Source organism: Neopelma chrysocephalum, unplaced genomic scaffold (genome assembly GCF_003984885.1).
Source record: "Neopelma chrysocephalum unplaced genomic scaffold, ASM398488v2 Primary Assembly neopelma1_67, whole genome shotgun sequence".
NCBI classification, from domain to species: domain Eukaryota; kingdom Metazoa; phylum Chordata; class Aves; order Passeriformes; family Pipridae; genus Neopelma; species Neopelma chrysocephalum.
The window spans coordinates 3,123,879-3,144,446 of NW_020897726.1; the positions used below are offsets into that span (position 1 = coordinate 3,123,879).

Sequence of the window (20,568 nt, forward strand, 5' to 3'; positions counted from 1 at the left end):
TCTGTCCCATATTTAGATTGAATGTTACAAAGTTCAGAATTCAGTTATTCTTCAAGAACAGTTGTTTACAAAGATTTTTTGTCCTGTATTTTAAATAAAACTTTTACATAGTCATCATTTACTGAATGCCTCTTAGAAAGTTAAAAAGACAAAAATCAGGAAGTATTGCACGTAGAAGTATTAAGCTTAACTAGTTATTGCTACTTATATATTACACCTTAAAAGTAAACTATAAAATGTCATACAATCTGTCTTTCTCTCAAAAGAGGATAAAATGGTACCTAAGAGAAAATGTTAATGTCACAAGTCTGTCCCTGCCTTACAATCTTTTATATAACTATTGTAATTAACTTTTCAAAAATAAGAGGCAATATTTGTTGACAGTTCTGAATCCTACACTCTAAAACTTTTTGAACATTTGAAAGAAAATACCTCAATGATGGTTGGTTTGCCCACATTTTCTACAGTTGGTGAGCCATACAGCACTCCATCACTGTATGGTGTCCTTTGTATATAGCGTAGCCATCCAGGTCTGTCAGGGTAACCCATTAAATTGGTATTAAATGTTATAGGATCATTACTTATTTCACCTAGATAAGAAAAATTATATTAGAATATTTACAAGAAAATGCTATATGCCTTGATTTTGATGTGTCCACTAGAAAGTCTTATTCTGGCTTCCAGTTCTGTTTTCTGAACCTTTCCAAAAAGAAAAAAAAATTGCTAACCTTTACTATATCAGGTATGTGAACTCCAACTTAGCACTTTTAAGTATTAAGAAATTCACACATGAAAAGTGTAACCAACTGCAGAGATAATATACTGGCACTTCCTAGAGTCCTGGCCAACTGAGTGCTCATGTTCAGTAACTAGTGGGTTTGATTTTTAGAGCTCAGTTCCACATAGAATTGAAGCATCTCACCTCCTCACAGACAAAAGCACAAAGGCTTCGGTCCTTTAATTCTCTCCCCAACTTTCTTTTATGTTTTTAATGATGGCTCCAGGTACTCAATGTACCTGGCAGGGCTTACTGTAAAGAGTGGCTGTGTAATCACCAATGCCTGAAAGCTTCTGTTAGCATCAGGACATACACATGCGTCTTCAGCACCAACAGCCTGGCAGTCATTTTTCTTCAGCAAACACATTGATTCAAAGAAGGGCCAGACATTCCTGTGAAATGGATCCACTGATGGCTACTAAATACAATGGTCCAGCTCCAATCCGTGAAAGTCCCTCAAGTCAAACCACTACCTCCATTCTTGTGGTTCTCATTGATACTCTTAAAAATGCCTGAGTCTGACTTGTTTATTTTAGCTTTTGTAAATGAAATCAAGCATGGCTGAACACTACCAGATCCTCACTGCTGAGGCAGCATCCAGCTGAGGCACAGAACTCAGTCAAATCCATTCTGAGCCTGCACAGACACCTCTGCCTCATGCTCCAACTCAGCTTTCAGATGGCAACAGCAGGCACTGTAGGACAAGTGTCGAGAGAAGAAAACAGGTAGGCTGGCACAGAAGGCAGAAACTGAGCCCACTGAGGAATGAACACCTGTCATCTCCTCCAGAGAGGAACAAAAGGCTGAGACCTGTTGCCAGACTAGTCTTCAGGTACACATTTACACATCTGGTTATGAGTAAAATTAACCAGAACCAGACCAAACCAGCACCCGGGTGTGTAACACAACTTCCCTCGCAATTCTCTCAGGACATCTCAGTAACCTAATCTATCGCATTCATAACAAAATTCCCAGCATCACAAATGATTCAGGGAAAATTCTGAAAGCCACCTGAGAGACATTCTGGTTAGCCCTTCCTTCATCAATGAATTATGCTAATGATCCAGCAGACAAAAATAAAAGGACCATGGTAACATCTGGCCTTACAGTGAATTTCTGATATGATCACAATCATCTACGGGGACACCAATTTCAATAGGATCTGAAATCAGATTCCTATTGCCAGGAACGTTGAGAGAGGTTGTGGCTGTACGGACAATCCATCATTAGTAAAATTTCCAGGTTCCTTCCATCTGTGTGCCAAATCTGGGAGGAAACTGGGACAGAGGCAAACTTCACTCTGCCAGTCACCATGACATAAATGAAGACTCAGGTATTCATGTCAGAAAAAACATCAATTTTTCAAAGAGAAGAAATTTTTTTAAAATTTGGGTTTATTCATGACAAAATTTAACCAATGCTAACAGAAGCTTATTTTTTCTTTAAAGTGATAACAGCACTCTCAAATCAATTCAAGAGCTTATTAATGAAACAGGATTGGATTATGTGTGCACTGTACATGTATTACAGGTTTTTCATATTTTATAGGAAAATATGGTAGCCACATTTACATAAATTGGATATATTTATATATTTTTATTGTAGATAAACATGCAGGGCTGAATGGTTTCTCTTTCTCTTCCCACCCTCCAGATTGCTTACACATATTCTAACCTGCCAATGATCAATCTTTTAGCTTTGGTGTACATCAAAATACCATACTTAAGAAATCACAGGTCCTTCTCTAAAAACAAACTGCTTACTAACATTAAAGTGTTCCTAAATGTAGGAAGAAGGCTGAATCCAAAGGAATATTTGTTTTAAATTAAAGAAAACATTATTATGTTGTCTCACATTTGTTTTAATCTTCTATTTTGTCTCATGTTTACTATATGCTTTCAAATTCCTCCATCATATAGACTAATGGATACTATGTCTGAGACAGTGATCAGATAAATGGCAATTTTAACAGACATAATTATTAAAGTTCCACAATTTCATATTTAATGCAAAAGTGAATAAAAGGAACACTTTCTAATATCATATATATATAGACATAAAATGTATTATTACGCCTTCCAAATTAACTACATTTTTTCACAACACACAATTATATGCAAATCTTTTCACAAATTATCACAAACCAGAATATTTTAAAAGTGTAGGAACACATATTTTATTTAATTTGAATATATTTCAATAGAAACTAAAACATGTCCTTTTTATCTTATATGTTGAACTCTAAGGTACACTAAGTAGACTTCAATTTCTTAAACCAGTAATTTTTCTACATTTGTATATAATATGGAAGATCTTAGCATCCCATACCAGGCTTTGGGTAAGGAGGAAATTCCCCCTTAAAGTACTCTCTCTCCAAAACATGAACAAACAGAACTCCAGCAGAAGGGTATACATTCCGATCAGAGTGCACCCTAGACAGAATCGTGTACACTGAAAAGCAGAAGGAGAGATAAGAGACAGAAAAAAGGCAAAAATGAGACATGCTCTGGGGAACTCCATGCATTTCAACAGCAATGCGGGCATCGGGAAAGGAAAGCAACAAATATTAGATACCTGTTTATTAGTTTTTTAAAAGGTTACAGAGATTTAAGAACAGAATGCAGGGCAAACCTTTTCTTTGCCCAACAGGATCCTTTCCAAGACTTCAGTAAATAAACCTATGTTAAGATTTCAGAAGTTATACAAGCTCTTTAATTGTATTGTTATAAAAAAAAGGAAGGCTACTGTAATTTTATAGTTCGTTTATTTGTAGTATTACATGAATAAAAATACATTAAATTATGACACAATCATGTTTCCTTGGTTTTTACATAAAAAGGAACATGAGGAATACAGAGAAACCTTACCAATTCATGGTACTGATTCCCCACTGACTGGAAACAGCAGATTTTTCAGTTCTTATGCAGAAAAGGACAAAGCAATTCACTTCAGCTGACTTCTCTGAGTTCCTAAAGCTAGAATTTCTCAGACCAGCAGGTTCAGATAACATACATCTAAAACTTTGGTTAGAGAGTTCATTAGTGAACATATTGTGCTTGTATTGAGGGATAAAACAGAAGGACATGGATAATTATAGGCCAGTCAAATGAAACTAATTCCAAACAAAAAAAAATGAAGCCCTGTTTTACAAGAGAAAGAATTAAAAGCCTAAAGGGAAATTAATTAAGAACGACCAGAATATGTAAAAGCAATATGTTATTTTTTATTTAGTACAAAATTAGTTGATAAAGGTATATCTTTCTTTAGGTATAACATATTCAATGCTGTACTACATACACATTTTAATGAATTAGAAGAAAAAAGAAATTATTATGATAAATTGGATAAGAAACCACTTTAATGACAAGTTTCAAAATTTAAGTATAAATGGAGAAACTGATCTAATAGGTGTTTCTCATGGTATCTTAATAAGATATAATATTAATATTTTTATTACTATTGAATTTTACGTCAATGCCCTGAAAGAATCATTGCTAATAAATTTTGTCAGGAACATGAGGATCACAAAAGTGGTAAATAAAGATGGTAAGTCATAGATAGACACACACAGCTACCTGCCTTGCTTGCTGGACTGAAAGAAACTTTATGATAAATGACATGTCTGAACAAAGATTATAGGCCATACAGCATGGAGATGCTGTCATTGGGAAGAGTGACTCCAAAAGAAACTTCAGAGTCATTGTAACAAACTCCTAGGAACAAACTCCTAGGTTTTAGAAGATAAAGGGCTAATTGCAACACTTCGATCAATAAGCACGACACATCTGAAATGTGGATCAAGCTCATGTAATTTTTTCATGCTGGTGTAATTTTTTAATCCTAGTATAATTTCCCCAGCCTTATATCAACCTTCTTACTGGAGATTTGCTTAAAAAGACACTGCTAATTAGGCATTAATCACAGGCATTCTAGCCCTCTCACCACGTACTCTGTATGGAATCTATCTCACCTAATTTTAGATGCCTACAGAAAAAACATCCACCACTGAGTTAGTCAGGCTCCTTTTATAGTCAGTGGAGAAGACACAGACGCTTCTAGGGGTTGATTAATTTGATTTCTCTTGTAAAATGAGATGAATCATGTCCTATATTCCAGGCTATGGTGACTAGATGTCCATGGACTGCAGAGGCACCTGAGAGGAGATGCAGACATCTGTAATGTAGACCTCCACATTTAGTTACGTACTTCCCACTCTTCAAGCTTAATATTGCAGAATTAATAGTCTCAAGTTCTGGATATTCTAGTCATCAAATTACACAGCATTTGCTTTTTCCCATTTTTGAAAACCGCTTTTAACACAGTTCTGAACAGAGCATTTTTCCAATAATTTTATCTTAGTGACAAAATTAAAACAATCCTGAAATTTAAATTTATTACAATTCTGTGTGGTTAATAAACCAATTACTGTAATTTTCATTATATAAACTTAAGTACAGTAACATTGCTCTTTGATTTATTTACTTAAAATTAGTAAATGATGATCCAAAAAACCTTTGCACTCAATTCTGTGAACGAGCTGTAAAAAACAGAAGGAAACTAATTAATTTCCTCTAACATATTTTCAAGAAAAGCTGAAAAAGTACAATAACATTAATAGAGCAGAAAAGCTGACAAAAACATGGTGGCTGGTTGAAAATGCATCACATACCTATTTTTCCATTTCTGATGCTTTGCCTCAACAATGAAAATCCATTTCAAACAGGAAGAACAGTGAAAAAGTAATGTACCATAAGTTTCTCCATGACAAATAGTTTCAGAAATAAAGAAGGATAATAGCAGTTACTGGAAAACCCCATATAACATTTATTTTGCCTGTTATAAAAAACCTATTACCACCACTAAATGCCTGCCCATCCCTAGCAATGAAACATGCCCAGCTGCTGAAGTAAGTATGCTAATAAGGATTTGATGCAGATATAAAACACCGATCTTGGTGGAATTCTAGAAACATCTCTCAGAAGAGAAAATCTCACAGATCTATTTTATCTTGGAATGACAAACACATTGTAATGACACAAGTATAGAGATTAAGAATTCAAAAGTTCTTGCTCCCCTTGTAAGAGAAGCCCTCTTCTTTTTTCCCTATGAAGTTTCTTCAAAATTAGAAGGAAAATGATGAGTCTTCAGTCCACTACATCTATCACTCCAGCTTTTCAATAATGAAACAAGTGAAATGCTATTTTCTTCACAAGCTTTTAAAGCCCACCATTATTTTCATAAGACTTCCTGAGAATGGAGATGAATGTGTAATCATCTTAGGTAATCTCGGGATGAAAGTGATTATGCTTAACAACTTCTAGATGCTAATCTAATACAGCAGACTGCCAGCTGTGAATTGCCTGGGCAAATTCCCTGTGGTAGACAAAAATCTCAATGAGACTGTGAAAGGCTTCTGTAAAACTAATCATGGGAAATTGAAAATCTCCACTACATAGGATCACATCAGATCCCTGCTAGAAAAAAAGACAGTATCAGCTACCTTGAAAGCACTGTTTTCTTCTTTCTTGTTTCCAGATCCCTTGGAGGCCTTTCTGTAGATCTCAAGGGGTTTTTTGTAGGTCTTGAACATGGGCACAGCCTGCATCCCAGAGCCTGATATCAGATACAGAAGACCCCCATCTCCAGAAATTTCAGAAGGTTCACCATGTTGGTTGAAGCCTCTATGTTGATGATCTTCAGAAAAAAATCCATCCGGAATTTTTTTTCTGGGAATTTCAATGGGTCCTCTCCCCACTGATATTTAGCAGATGAAGCATAACCCCAGAAATAACTTGATCTAGAGGGCAATTCAGACTGTCTGCCTGGATGGGCAATCAGTGCAAAGCTTTTTCTCAGCTAGTGTGCACCAGCTACAATATTCCATGTGTACTTGCATAAATGACAGTAAAATCTTTTACATTTATATGTGAGAAGATTTTTTTAAATTGTTACAGAAGAGTTATTGTATTAAGCAAACTGCAGAGGTATCTCCAAGCAACCAGCCATGATAAGAAAATGTGCAGTATTAGATATACACATTGCCATTATTTCAAGCAAAGCTACAGGAACAGGTAAAGTCAGAGAAGACTCACAAGGACACACAGGTCTGTGAATGTTTGAAGATTGAGGAAATGTTGAGTTTTCCAAACTACTTACCTTAAAACAGCACACTATTCCTAAAACACGGACATGACTGAATAAACAAGAGTAATATTAAAAGCAGGTTTGACTGAACCAACATGGGATTTAAATTTTCAACCTAAACTCACCATTCTTCTGAACAGCCTTTATTCTGCTGATAATATAACTGTGGGCTCGCTTAGTCGTCCAGTTAACAGTTCCATTATTGCCATCAGCAGAGCTTAGCAAAAAAGCTTTTCAGAATAAAACAAATGCAAAAAAAAAATTAGATCAACAGAATTCCATAAACAACCTGATCAGATGGGATCAGATGCCTTCTAAACCACATTTTGGTTATAGTCAGAGTTTAGGAACCACAGGTTAAAAAATGGTGGCGTTTGATATGAATATATAAACATGTAATAATCTTTCTGACAGTCACCTTTTTGACACCAATTTTTCCAAATAAGTTAGGTTTACACTAAATGCTTAAACCTCTGCAGATGCTTCTGCTGACATAATTGTACTAATAATAAAGATGACAAAGAGCATTCTCTGATAGATGTATTTGCACTGGCAAAATCTTACATAGACGCAAAAACATATATAAAGTAACTTTCACTGGCACAGTATATTTTGGCCAAAGAAGGGAAAGTAATATAACCAAGAGCACAGCTTTGCTTGTATAACAATGTTTATACAAAAGACACGTGGGGCTGATTGCCTTGCCTTGCAGGCATAACTAATATTCAATTTTGAAAAAAGGACCCATTAAAAATGGTTGTCTATATTCCACATAGCAAGAACACAGCCTGAAATCAGCTGGATCTGTGCTGTTGAAGGAGGAAGAAGTTTTGAATGTGGTGAGGAGCAAATGATCACAGGAGAAAACAAGCAGCTGTGGAGCTGACAAAAAGACTCCATTTCACCAGTAGCAGAACTGCCTGAGAATGCTCCCTCCTCACTTCCCACTTTTTTGTTTCTGTTATTCTGTGATGAATAATAGATAATATCAGCTGTTTGTACAGTTACAAGTCAACTGAAAATGCAGAGGGAAGGAAATGCAGTCAGGAAAGGGAAAGTAGCCATAATAAGTAGTCTTTATTTTGAAGTATTTTGGGAGTGAGAACTCATGTCAAACCCCAGTCCAAAGATGTTATTGGATTAGCATCCTAATTTCCTTGTAAAAACAGCAATACCAGAAACATCAAGTAGCAGTACTTGTGTACAGACACAGTGGTTTGCAGGAAGAAATGAACATTTCTTGGCAAATACTCCAAGTATGTGAATATCATTTTCATCTGTGGAAACTTCTGACCTGCTACACCAGTCAGCTATGACATTAGTGATATTGCATTCTCCAAACAGAATTTAGGAGGTCAAACAGATCTGGCTTCAGCAGTAATGAAGATACACAATACTTAATCTATGCATGTAAGAGAGAGACTTATTAAAGATAAGTTACACAAAACATCGAAAACTGAATTGAGGATGAAGTGTAATAAAAAAATAATGCACTTTAAATTAATTTTTAATTTTATTTATTTACTAAAATTAATAATTTAATTAATGCAATAATTAACATACCAACACAATAACATTTCTAAATTATACATTGCTGTTAAATTTCTTTAGATTTTTAATATACACAAAGGATCTGATTTAACAAAAAGCTATTATTTATGTCCACTGGTTTACATATGTCTGGCAGATAGACAACTTCTTCCCTACTGAATTGATCTGCATATATTGAAAATCTTAATATAATACCATCCTCGGGATTATGAAATTCAGTACTGCATAGGACCTTCAGTGTAAATGTTTGTAATTCTTGAAATGCTCTAGAAATTCCAAAAAAGGTAAAATAAAGTTCCAATATTTCAACAGGATGAGCTGGGCAATCAGAGGCTTGTCAGCTACAAATCAGCACCAATACCAGACAAAACAACTAATACAAGATTAGATGACTGAATTACTAAATGGAAAATAGTATTATAGTTATCACAGTCCTTATGAAAAGTATTATACTTATCACCATCCTTATTTAATCCTTATTAAGGATTTCATGCATCTTTTTAGACACTTTTGATGAGCCCACAAGTTTTTCCTGATAGAGATAGCAATATTGACACGTTACACTTAGCTATGCAGCTCATCACCTAACATTTTGATTGAGAAAATAAATACAAAATAATTTTAGCATATGTAAATGGAATTGAAAAAAAAGAAGAAAGACAAGTTCCACGTGTATTTTTAAACATAAATGATCAGTAAGTGTCTTTGATTTGGGTTCAGAAGTTGTGCTATGTTTACCTGCGGGGATTGAAGAAGTTACCTGTTTACTTCTCCATGCCAAGCTGCATTTTACAGGGGAACTGGAAAAGCAGCCAGTGTGCCTGTTTTCAAATCAGTGTGCCAGTTTACAATGTGGTATTTGCACATATATCACCACCTATTTAATTTCAAATGACAGGTGTGAGAAGCAAGAGAACATGGCTACTAAAAAGTTAATTTGTTATATGAGATTTCTAGTGGGCCTCACAAGGTTCTGGCATTAGCCTTACGCAATTGGAGTGGGGGGGGAGGAGTGGGGGAGAGGGAGAATGACTTAAATGTATAAAATACACTGACAGAATCTGCAGATAAAAACAAAGGCTAGGAGGCTGACATATAATAGAGATGATATGCTCCTAACAGAGAACAGTCTGCATTCTCTGGGAAAAAGGTGATCAGTGATGTGCACTTCAATAGAATAAAATGTAACTGCACACCAAGAACAAAGGCAGCAGCACACCATGCACACCACAGAGCACACAATTCAGGGATGCTCAACTCTGATAACAACCTAGAGATGTAAGTCAGGAAGTAACTGGTTGAACAGAGGCTTTCAGCAGAAGACTGGTTAGAACAGCTGACATGTAAACAGCAACATCAAGGAGGAACAGGGAGATTTTACTTTTGTACTTGACACAGATATGATCACTGTTCAAATACTCTCTCTAGCAGAGCCTTCAAGAAGCTCGCTGACAACATCACGAAGGCTCTGGGAAGATCTGAATGTGATTAAAGGATGACAAAAGAGGCCTTAAACTACAGAATGCAGGGATTCAAACCATGCATTTTATCAAAGAGATAGTTTAGAATTAATTTAATCAGCCTTGTACTCACTCAAAAAAAAAATGTTAATAGTGTCAGGCTTTTCAGTTTGTTGCACACAAACAGTTGCTGGAGAACCCACCACGGTCTCTATCAGCAGGAACAACTCTGTGCCTGGTACTCAAACAAGCCCAGGTGAAGTACATTACAGTGTTTTCATTTTTCTTTACTTCAATTATTTTTTTTTGTAATTAATATTTTAATTTTATTTTCCTTTTTTCTTTATTATAATTGCATCAATTTATAACTGTAAATTACAGTATTATATAAAGTATATTACTTTACACTATTTTCCCTTTCTTTAATTTTATTTGCATATGGTTTATGTAAAGGTTTTAAGTATTAATATTTACCAACAGAGTATTTAACAGAGAAGATACCCACAACAATTTCTGCCCAGCTAACAAGCAAAAAAGGACCTAAGTATCATGGACCAACTTCACCTTCCCCACTCCTTTACTGCACTCTGACATCCACACAGCATCCTGCACCCTAACCTGTCCTCTTATTGCTTCTTTGAAGTAGGATCTCAAGCCCATCTCTCCCACTATTAAAGCAGCATGCAGCTCCAGCTCTCAAAAGCTGGCTCTTCCCTTCTCTCCTCCACCTCCACCTTCACCTGGGACTTGACATAAACATGTGCTTGCTACTTTCATGACACAGACAAGGACCTCAGGCCATGCTTACACTGCCCCTTACTCTTTTATGGCAGAACTCTGCTCCAAAAAAAACTACCCTTGTACTCCTCTAGTGCATATCCCATCTGGCTCAGTCTTCCTTCCTGCATCCTGAGCTGGAAGCACAGGTCCATACACAGCGCAGATTTCTGATGGGCTGCCAAGAACCATGGAGCAGAACAATCAGAAACCTCTGAGTAGAAACAAAACATCTGTAAAGAGGGAACTCTCTGCATCAAGGTGTTTGGCCCACAGTCCAAATCAAAGCCTGTACCCAGGCAGCTAATGAGGATCCACTGGTGTCCACACTGAGATACTTGCCCAGTAGGTAACAACTCTCCATCACAGGAGGCAGAAGTTGCAGCACCACCTATTCTCCCCCCTCTTCCAACCTCCATGCACCTTCCTCTTACCTAATACACAGCACATGGTGGAAACTTACTATGAATGAAAGTGGATTCTCTCAGTGGAAATTCACATTGAGATTGGATATTTTCTAACAGATAAAATCCTCATCAATGACAGCTACTACATAAGAAATAAAACTTAATTTGTGTTAGTTCTCCACTGCAGATTGTTCAGGTTCCTCTTCACTCCATTTATTCGAACTGTGTAAAAGTCCAAATCAACACCAGAAATGTTTCTCAGCTTTATACTATCTTTGTTCAATAGGCAGTGGTTTTCTACCTGTTCCTGTGCTACTCATTGATTACTGTAACATCTGAACATTTCTCAAAAATCATTCAAGAAAAATAACTGAATAAAGCATTTTGCCAGTCTCACTGTGAAACTTCAGCACTTGCATTCTTGGGAACACTGCAAATTAAGTACTGGGAGAACAAAAACCTTACTATTTACTAATAGAAGCACTTACCCACCACCATTCTCCTTCCTACTCCAGGCCTGACAAGAGAACTGAATTGAGTTAGCATTTCCATGAAGGTGAGGAAAACACTGTCAGTTCCTGTGGTTCCTGCCCGAGGCCCATGGTGTAACCATGAGGTATGACCAAGCAACCCTGTAAGCATGCTATTCCAGGATATCTCCTACATTTCTATCATCTTTTGATATTAATTATCAGAGTATCCCTGCAATTACATTCCAAATTTCTAAGGTGGCAATTGATCTGAAAGACTAAGGAATTCAGAAAAGTCATCGATCTCGAGACGCTGAGATTTCTGTCTGCTCAGTAGGTTGTTCTTTCTCACTTCTCATCTTCATGGTTTGGACTGTCACTAAAAATAACCTACATTTAAAAGGCATTTTGGCTGTTTGTGTTGCAAATGTATCAACACTTAGACACAGATCATGTTTACATAAACCTTATTGTTTTGGCCTTACATGATGAGCGCCATAACTATGCTATTAACAAAACAATGTATCATTTCAACCTATGTAACATGTTCATGTTAATTCCAACACAAAGATACTTGTCAGAGAATACTGAAATCCATGCCTTCAGCTCTCAATCTGCTGCACTTTGTTTCACACTGAAAATGCTTCAGCAAGATACCCACGCAAAAACTCCTGTTAGGTCAGAGCACTTCTTAGTTCTACTACTTCTTGCTACTACTTGCTTGAAAAGCAGTTCAGCTGATTAGGAGGGAGATTAATATTTGCATTCTTTAGTTTCTTGTCTCTTCTCCTCTGTTTCCTTCAAATTCTCACGGAAGTAATCAAAACTAGCAACTCCCTCTTTTCCTCTACAGGTCTGCCAAAGGAGGGCACTCCACACTGATAGTTTCTGCTGTAAATTTATCAGTATCTATTCAAGAAGAGCCCAACAGCTATACCAATACAGGTATTCGTCTAGGTTTTAAATTATTTTTTCTTAGTTTGCTTGGAAACAATCTTTCTTCTAAAGAAAGGGTTTTATTTTTGTGACTGCAACTCCTGACGTACATTAATGAACTTCTATGCAAATCTAAGAACATTATGGAGCAAAACTAAGCCTCTCTACACACTGAACAGTTACATCTAGATGTGAATTTCTGCTATAAAGCTCACTTCTTACTGGCTTTGGGACTTCTAAGATGTCTCTATGTAAGCTATATTGCCTATAAATAATGTGCTTCTGTAATGAAAAGCACACTAATGGAATGGCTACCCTTTCCCTCGTGTAATTACTTATTCAAGCAAGTACTCATTGACAACAGATTTTATTTATTGATCTGGGTCAGATTAGTACAAAGACTTGACAGGCAACATCTTCTCAGGCAGACATCTAGAGGCTCTCTGAAGGACACCTCTTTCTTTTTTCTTATGTTTGCATCCACAAAAGCAAAAAGGGCAGGTTTGCCATGGCTTTAGTCTGAAAACACCCATCATCTGTGAAATGTTGTGCCTCCTTGTGCAGGCTGCGGCTGAGCAGCAGTATTGCCAACAGCCCTTGTCCTGTCAACACTGGGACAAGTGTAGGGATACACAGATTTCAGTGAACAAATTTTGCGAGTGCATTAGTTTTCAGCCGATGACCCAATTCACATTATCAGTGCACGAGTTACTCAGTGCCAAGGAAAGCAGTGAAAATCCCTAGCCATGGAAGGGCAGAAGAATGTTTTCTGGCAGCAATTCAGCTGCGATAGATTACCGTGACCACATAACCACAGCTTCCAAGGTGGGAACTAATGAGCTCCTTCCCCTTTTTGATCCCTTTATAGGGAAGAAGGAAGATGACTCCATCACTCTAAAACTCCCTATTCCTGGGATGAAAGAGGGGTTCCAGGGACAACATGGGCACTGACAAATAACTCTTTAAGTGCAGAAACACAGGGCAAAAACACTGGCCACAATAATTTCAAACATTTTGATGACCACTCTCTCTGCGGAAGCAGAATATGAGGGCAATTCATTGCTCTGACAAACTAATATGACAGACACCTCTACTAGTGTAATCTAGTAAACTTCTATGAAGTCTGTTATTATGAAGCCAAAGAACTAACTAGCTGGCATTAGAAATGCTTAATCCTAAATGTCACTTCTCACAATAAAGTCCCATTTTTTCCTAGCAGTGGAGGAAAATGAGCATCAGCTAGCATTTGAGAGTCAATACCTTTCATTTCAGTACTATACTAGCCCCCTTGGAGCAACTGTTGAACTTCTGAAATCCTCTTACACCCTTAAAACTGTTAAATCTCTTGAAATCTCTGCATTTTGAAATAATATTTTGCTATGAGGAGGACAGGGGAGCAATAAAAGGGGGACAACCCAGACTTCTGACAGCAGCTACCCGCCTCCGAAAAGCCTTTATGTTTCATGCATTTTTAAGAAATGCAAAAATCATACGTTTCTTCTGTAGATCAAGTGCTACAAAAGAAATGGGAAAAACTAACCTGTATTAGTTGAGGAGTACTAAAAAAAAAAAAAAATCTATTTACAAATCTTGTGCTACTTCTCATGTTCCATTTTGTCTGCAAGATGTCTTTTGTCTCGTTAAGTAATGCTGCTGTACTGTAGACTCTACTGAAGACCAGGATTCAAAAGAACAGATTTTAATGCTGGGCTATGGCTCATCCCAGAGCCAGCAAACAAGGCTGGAAGTTCTTTGCTTAAGGAGAATGGAGGGGAGCTCAGGTGACCTCCTGGGACATTTTGCATCATTCAGATCAGGAACATACTATACATCTCCACCTTGATGAAGAATAAATTTCGTATAAATATCTCTTAAAAAAATGTAGCAGAACTAGAGTTCATGCCTCCTTCTTTACATCAGTTTCAAACCATGTATTCTTTTGTTTTAACTAAGGAAATCCAACTGAACCAAGCCTAGAAAGGTCTGAATTTGAAGTGGAAAAGTTATCACTAAAAAACCTTAAGACCTCTTCCCTTTCGATGTAGCCTGGAAAGGACATGTGGATTAAGCTCACAACTCAGCTTCTTTCTGTTGAACTTTTTAGAACCCATTAGTTCAGTTGATACAGAAAGCTTATCTTAACTTCTCCTAGTTCTTTCTTGGTTGCTATCCCACAACCAGTCATGGAGGGGGAGGCAGAAGAGGAAGAATTTCCACTAAAGGAGTAAGCAGTACCTTGCATTGAACAAATGCAAAGTTTTATCCTCACATTGAACAACTTCACACTTAGGTTCTTACCACATCTTAATTGTAACCAATGCTTCATGTCAATTCTGATGTCAATATCCTATGACAAGCATGGCCAGACACTTAAAGAAACACTAAAAGTGTACCCAGACACCATTTGAGAGGATATGGAGCAGACTGCTTGCAGATGACACACCACCAACCTCTCAGACGTCAAAATAAGCAAAAGAAATAGGATTTCTTGCTGTTGACTTGCTCTTGGTGTAACAAGTCTCACAAAGGCACTTCTGCAGCTGGGCTGCTGTTAACTGGCATCTGTATTTCACCGTGAAGAACCTTGTGGGTGTGAAACTTGCCTACTGCATGAAAGCCATTATTTACATGCATTACGGACCAAGATCCAGACTTTTTTCTGCAGTCATAATTCTGACACAGCTGGATTAAATGGTCAAGATGAGAAATAAGGGGCAAGAGGGGCAATACGAAAGCCAACCCCGCACCCACAACAGCCCATCCCTCGGGTCAGGCACCGGGTCGAGGGAGCAGAGGAGCTCAGCGGGCCAGGCCCAGTGCCCGGGAGTGGAGCCATCCGCGCCATCCAGCCAGGCCTGGCTTCCAAGCCCTCCCGGCAATCCCGCTCCGCCCTCGCCGGCCACCCCTGGGCTCCCTCAGCCCGGGGCCCCGCCGCCCTCGGGCGCTGCCGCCGCGCCGGGAGGGGCTGCGGCGGGTGAGAGGCGGGGGCGCGCAGGCCGCCATCCCTGCGCCGCCCGCGGAGCGTCCTCGGGAGCCGGGAGCCGCGGGATGGGGGGTGCCGAGGCAGCTCGGACCCCGCACCGCCGGGAGGCACAGGGCGGGGGGAACGGGGCGCGCAGCGAGCCGTAGCCGAGGGGCAAGGCGGGGGGCAGCGGCGCCGGCGGGAGGGGACGAGAAGTTCGGGGCGAGGGGGCACCGCGGCGCAGGCGGGCGGCTGCCGGCGAGGCCCTACCCCGCTCGCCCCGGGAAACGCGCCGGGACCGACCTGTCAGCAGGAGGGTGGTGAGGGCGCTGTGCGGCCACGGCCCCGCCGCGCAGCACCGCATCGCTCCCCGCTCCTCCGCCTGCTGCTGCCGACACCACCGCCGCCGCATCCTCCGTGTCGCCAAGTGCCACCACCGCCGCCGCTGCCACTCCTGCCGCCGCCACTGCCTCGCCCCGCGGCGGCCGCAGCATCCTCCCCCTCCCGCCCCGCTCCGCTCCACTCCTCCCCGCCCCGCTCCGCCCCTCCGGCCGTCTCCAGGCAGCGCGGCCGGGACGTGCCGGGCATGCCGGGAGGAGCCGCCCGCCGCCAGGGAGGTGGGCGCTGGAGGAGGCATGCCCTGTGTGGGCTTCCTGGGCAGCGGGGCCCGCGGGACACGGTGCTTCCGTGGGCTCCTGGTGGGGTTGGGGGCTGCCCCCTCCCGTCCCGCGGGGCAGATGTGGCGGGACGAAGCCGTGGTGCGCCGGGTCGGAAAGGGAAGGCAAGGCAGCGGCTGAGGCACCTCGCTGCTCCCCTCGCCCAGCCCTATGCTCTCCCTTGGAGCCGGGACACCAGCAGTAGGGGACGACGTCGTGGCGAAAGCTCTTGCAATATCAGATTTCTGAACATCTGACCCCATCTTACTGGAGAGGGTCCAGCGGAGGGTCACAAAGATGATTAAAGATCTGGAGCATCTCTCTTATGAGGAGAGACTGTGAGAGCTGGGCCTGTTCAGTCTAGAGAAGACCGAGAGGGGATCTCATTAATGCATATAAATATCTCAAAGGCAGGTGTCAAGAGGACAGTGCCCACCTCTTTTCAGTGGTGCCCAGAGACAGGACAAGAAGCAATGGCCATAAACTAAACCACAAGAAGTTTCACCTCAACATGAGGAAGAACATCACATTGGAATGGTAGAGGACTGGAATAGGCTGCCCTGGGAGGTCAGGGAGTCACCTGCTCTGGAGACATTAAAAATCCACCTGGCCACATTCCTATGTAAGATGCTTTAGGTAACCTTGTCCTGGCAGGGCAGTTGGATGAAATGAACTCCAGAGGTCCCTTCCAACCCTAACAATTCTGTGATTCTGTGAGACCAGCAGTAAAGTAGGACAGGACACCTAGCAGGTTTGCCTGGTGCACACAGATGTGGGTGATAAAAGGACATTGTGACAAAAGCCCTTGCAACAGCATTTTTCTGAATATCTCACCCCATGTTAAGCCTAGATCCCTATTCTGCGTGTAAATCCAAGGTGGTTTGGTTTTTTCAGCATTCAACAGCTGCCCCTGCAGCTGGTGGAGTTGTCAGTTAGGTGTCTGAAGAGAATGGTCAGGGTGTCAGCTCCAGGCTCCCCTATGCGTTGTACCTAGTTTCCTATGTCAGGTCCAACCATTCCATGCTGCCTCACTTCACACTGTCTGCATTATGCTTTCTGGACTAATTGCTGATTTCTGACTGCCATTTAATGTCTGTGGCAGAGCCCAAAATCTATGACAGTGTTTGCTGTGCTGTGGAAGCAAATCCCCCTGTGGAGGAAGAAAAATATTGTCAAATTGCAGTTCTTGGATATGATGATGTATTTTGCGGGTAGGTGCATGTATATGTCATATATAACCACTTAAGAAAAAGTGCTATGTAAATACACATTTTTGTTCAGGGAGCTACTCAGCTTTCTGTATGGCACATATAAGAATAGTGCCTGCACTAGAACTAAATATTCCACAACTAAAGCCTCAGCTCAACTAGGTTTTTTTACGTTTATTTTCACATTCTGGTGGGTTGTCATGTTTGATATTTGTAAATTGCAGTAAGTCTTCCATTATCCATGGTGTATAACCTTCTTTCCTTTGTCCTGCATACAGAAGTTTGATTTCTCATGGAATTCCATAAGCATTTCCACTCTAGTGAGCCAAATGTATTTGTAAAAAAGTAATAATTGTATGCTTTTGAGGTTTGGAAGGAAGAAGTATAATCTGGCTTACTCAAACTGTATTGACCTTACTGACCTCTTTATAAGCAGGGGGAAAAAGACAATTGTGGAAGACTTTACCCTGTCTGGCTTTAGTCTTGTTACAGCTCTAAATTTCCAATAATCCATCTCATGAAGAGGAACTTTACATATCAAGAGGCTCTTCAGTATAAATATTCTGTCTGACATTAAGGTGCAAAATACTTTGGTGTTTTAGTCAGCCAGCTCATTATCCCAGATAAAGGATTTTTTTTAATTCTCTTTCCACAGAGACTTTCAGAATATATTTAATTTTTAATTTGACTACATAAAAAAAAAGCAGAAATCACACTCCTTCACTTATCTTTGCCTAGAAGTACTCTTCTGTTTCATGGCACTTTTTAATTTTGAGTAGGCCTACTTCCACTGTGAAGTTAATGTAATTTTTTTGATTCATTCCTTTATGGAAGCGTTTAAAGCCATACAGGTGCAGCTGTGCCATAAGAATCTTGGGGACCTAGCTCATCCTGTGATGGTTATGTTTAGACTAATGAGTGAGAATACTGGTACCTTTCCAAAAATAATTTTTATGCTAGTGAAGTGTCTGATTTTTGTAAGCATCTGTACTGTCATCAGATTATTCATTACCATTTTCTTTCTAAGTATTACGTGTGAAAATATTATTCCTATAGACACTATAAAACTGTCAACATCATTCAGCAGCGTAGTAGTGTTCAGTGCTCTGCCACCTTTGCATAGTAAGAAGGCTCTGTTTGTCTAAAACATGTTTGTGGGATGTACTGCCTGAGAAGGAAAGGTTATGTGTCATGGGTATGTAAACAAGTGCCACAAAAGCCTGCCTTGTCCCACTGCTTCCTTCATAGCAGCCCTTGTGTGTGGGTGGGTATCTATGTCTTTTTTGTTAGTTGTATCTTGAGGGATTCCAAAGGATCCAGCACTAACCCAGCCCCACAAGACAGACTTTGACTCACCTGAGAAGCTTTGGGTAATGCAGTGACACTTAAGAATTCTACCCTTACATTCACAAAATGAAGTGATATGGACAAAGCAGCTTCTTTAAATCAGCCACCAATTACTTGATATTGGTTAGAAATACTTCCTCTGTAAGTATTTCTTTCTCTTTGTACTGTAATTTAACAGATTGTATTGAAATAAATTGAAAGGGAGCAGTGATGAGATCTTTTTATAGAAATGATTCTGTATTCCATATTTGTATTTAGTGCATTTGCTTTGGCAAGGAGAAGAGCTGGCTTCTGACACTTAGTACAGAGGTTTTAGCTAAAACTTCTTAATTCCAGAGTATAAGCCCCTCATTGTTTAAGGATGCAATAGAGACAATTACTGTTTCCTCATGCATTCCGCAGAAGGTTCAAAGGTTTATTTTGTTCTTCAGACATGTTAGGCAGTCGACTTCATGCAGAAGGACTACAACCTAATCCATTTGCCTCTGTCTTTTAGAGCACAGGTGCTTCCAGCTTGATCTTCATAGGTACTGAATGCTTGTGAGTGTTCAGTGTTTCTGAAGATCAGCCCACAAAAGGAGGACAAAAGAAGGAAAAAGAGTCTTTTTTTTCCTTCCCTTTTTTTTTTTGAACTCTTGTGAGAAAAATATTTGTGTATTGTTGTATAGCTTTCAAGGTTAGCAATGAATATACCAAGTTATGATGTAAGACATAAAAAGATCAACTACAATACTTGTTTCAGTTTGTAAGTCCTGAGGAGTTTATAATAACAGCTTTCATTACGTTCCAATGATTCTTATTTCTTTTGTACTTCTGTCTTTCCGATGTTTACTGGAAGCCTTTGGCATGTTAATGTGGTAATTTCTGACAGCAGTATACTACTTGTTTTTATGCAGTGTTTAGCTAAATGTTTTATATGTGACAAAAAATTTTTTAAAAATTAAGGATCCAAGAATTTTGGTATTATGTGAAATTCACCTAACAGATGCTTATTGAAACAATGCATATTATTCAAAAGTAACTTCCAGAGTTGAACAAAAATAGAATTTTATGAGCTGTGGTTTTAGCAGATTTGACCCATGTATTTTATCTTTTACTGGAATTTAAAAGTATTAAGAGGAGCTCAGAAGATCAAATTATATAATGCAGTAGTTTTCTCTAGAATTTGGCATATATTTTTGGAAATAATATGTGTTCAGAGAAAGAAGGTTATATATATTCAAATATGGAAGTGATAAACAGGAACAAATAAAAAGAAAATACTTGGAAGAAATAAGAAGCACACTCTAAGTTAAAACAGCCCACAGGCGACTTGAGTTTGCTGAAGCAGCACTTGTGTAGCCAGCAGCCCTGTGTGACTTTGGCCTTATTTTAGAGGTTACAGTTTCACATGTCTATGTAATACTTGTGGCTTTTAAGACATGCACTACTGCACCTGAAATACTGGTTCTTGTCAATATTATTGAGAGCTTTCACTCCTTTATATGTGTTTTTTCTTTTAAGAGAAAATTTCATTTCAAACATACTTGCTGCTGGGTGCTCACTGATGGCTTGTACCTTAGCTTAAAAGAAAAAAGTATTGACCGTGGTTTTCATCAAAATTTCTCCTGTGGTCAAAGCTTTTAGGGAATGTGTTCATTCAGAGAATTAATATTTCTATCTGGGTTTCCAAGTGCTATTCTAGAAAGATACAAAAATAGCTAGACAGTGGTAAGTTTGATTTTTCTTTCCCTTTCCTTTGTATTGGGAAAGGCTGCATCTTGTAGACTAGCACAGAGAATAAATACTTTACATATACTGATTTACCATGTGGGGGGAAATAGTACCAGAACCATTATCTGAGTCTCATAAAATGTCTGTCTGTGGTATTCA

At 39.3% G+C, this 20,568-nt stretch overlaps 1 protein-coding gene across 7 annotated transcripts in view; it reads right to left on the reverse strand.

Moving 5' to 3' along the window:
* The window catches only part of SGCE (sarcoglycan epsilon), a 33,489-nt gene extending 17,510 nt beyond the window's left edge, over positions 1-15,979 (reverse strand). The window contains exons 1-4 of one of the 7 annotated variants that reach the window (XM_027684683.1): positions 15,789-15,975; positions 7,048-7,152; positions 3,107-3,229; positions 433-590 (exon numbers count right to left, since the gene is read on the reverse strand). In XM_027684683.1, the coding sequence (XP_027540484.1) occupies positions 433-590; positions 3,107-3,229; positions 7,048-7,152; positions 15,789-15,897 (495 nt within the window). In that variant the 5' untranslated portion in view covers positions 15,898-15,975. Of the gene's footprint in view, positions 1-432; positions 591-3,106; positions 3,230-7,047; positions 7,153-15,788 lie in introns of all 7 variants that reach the window. The other 6 variants (XM_027684682.1, XM_027684688.1, XM_027684684.1 and 3 more) reach the window with 6 other exon arrangements.
* Between the last annotated feature and the right edge of the window lie 4,589 nt (positions 15,980-20,568).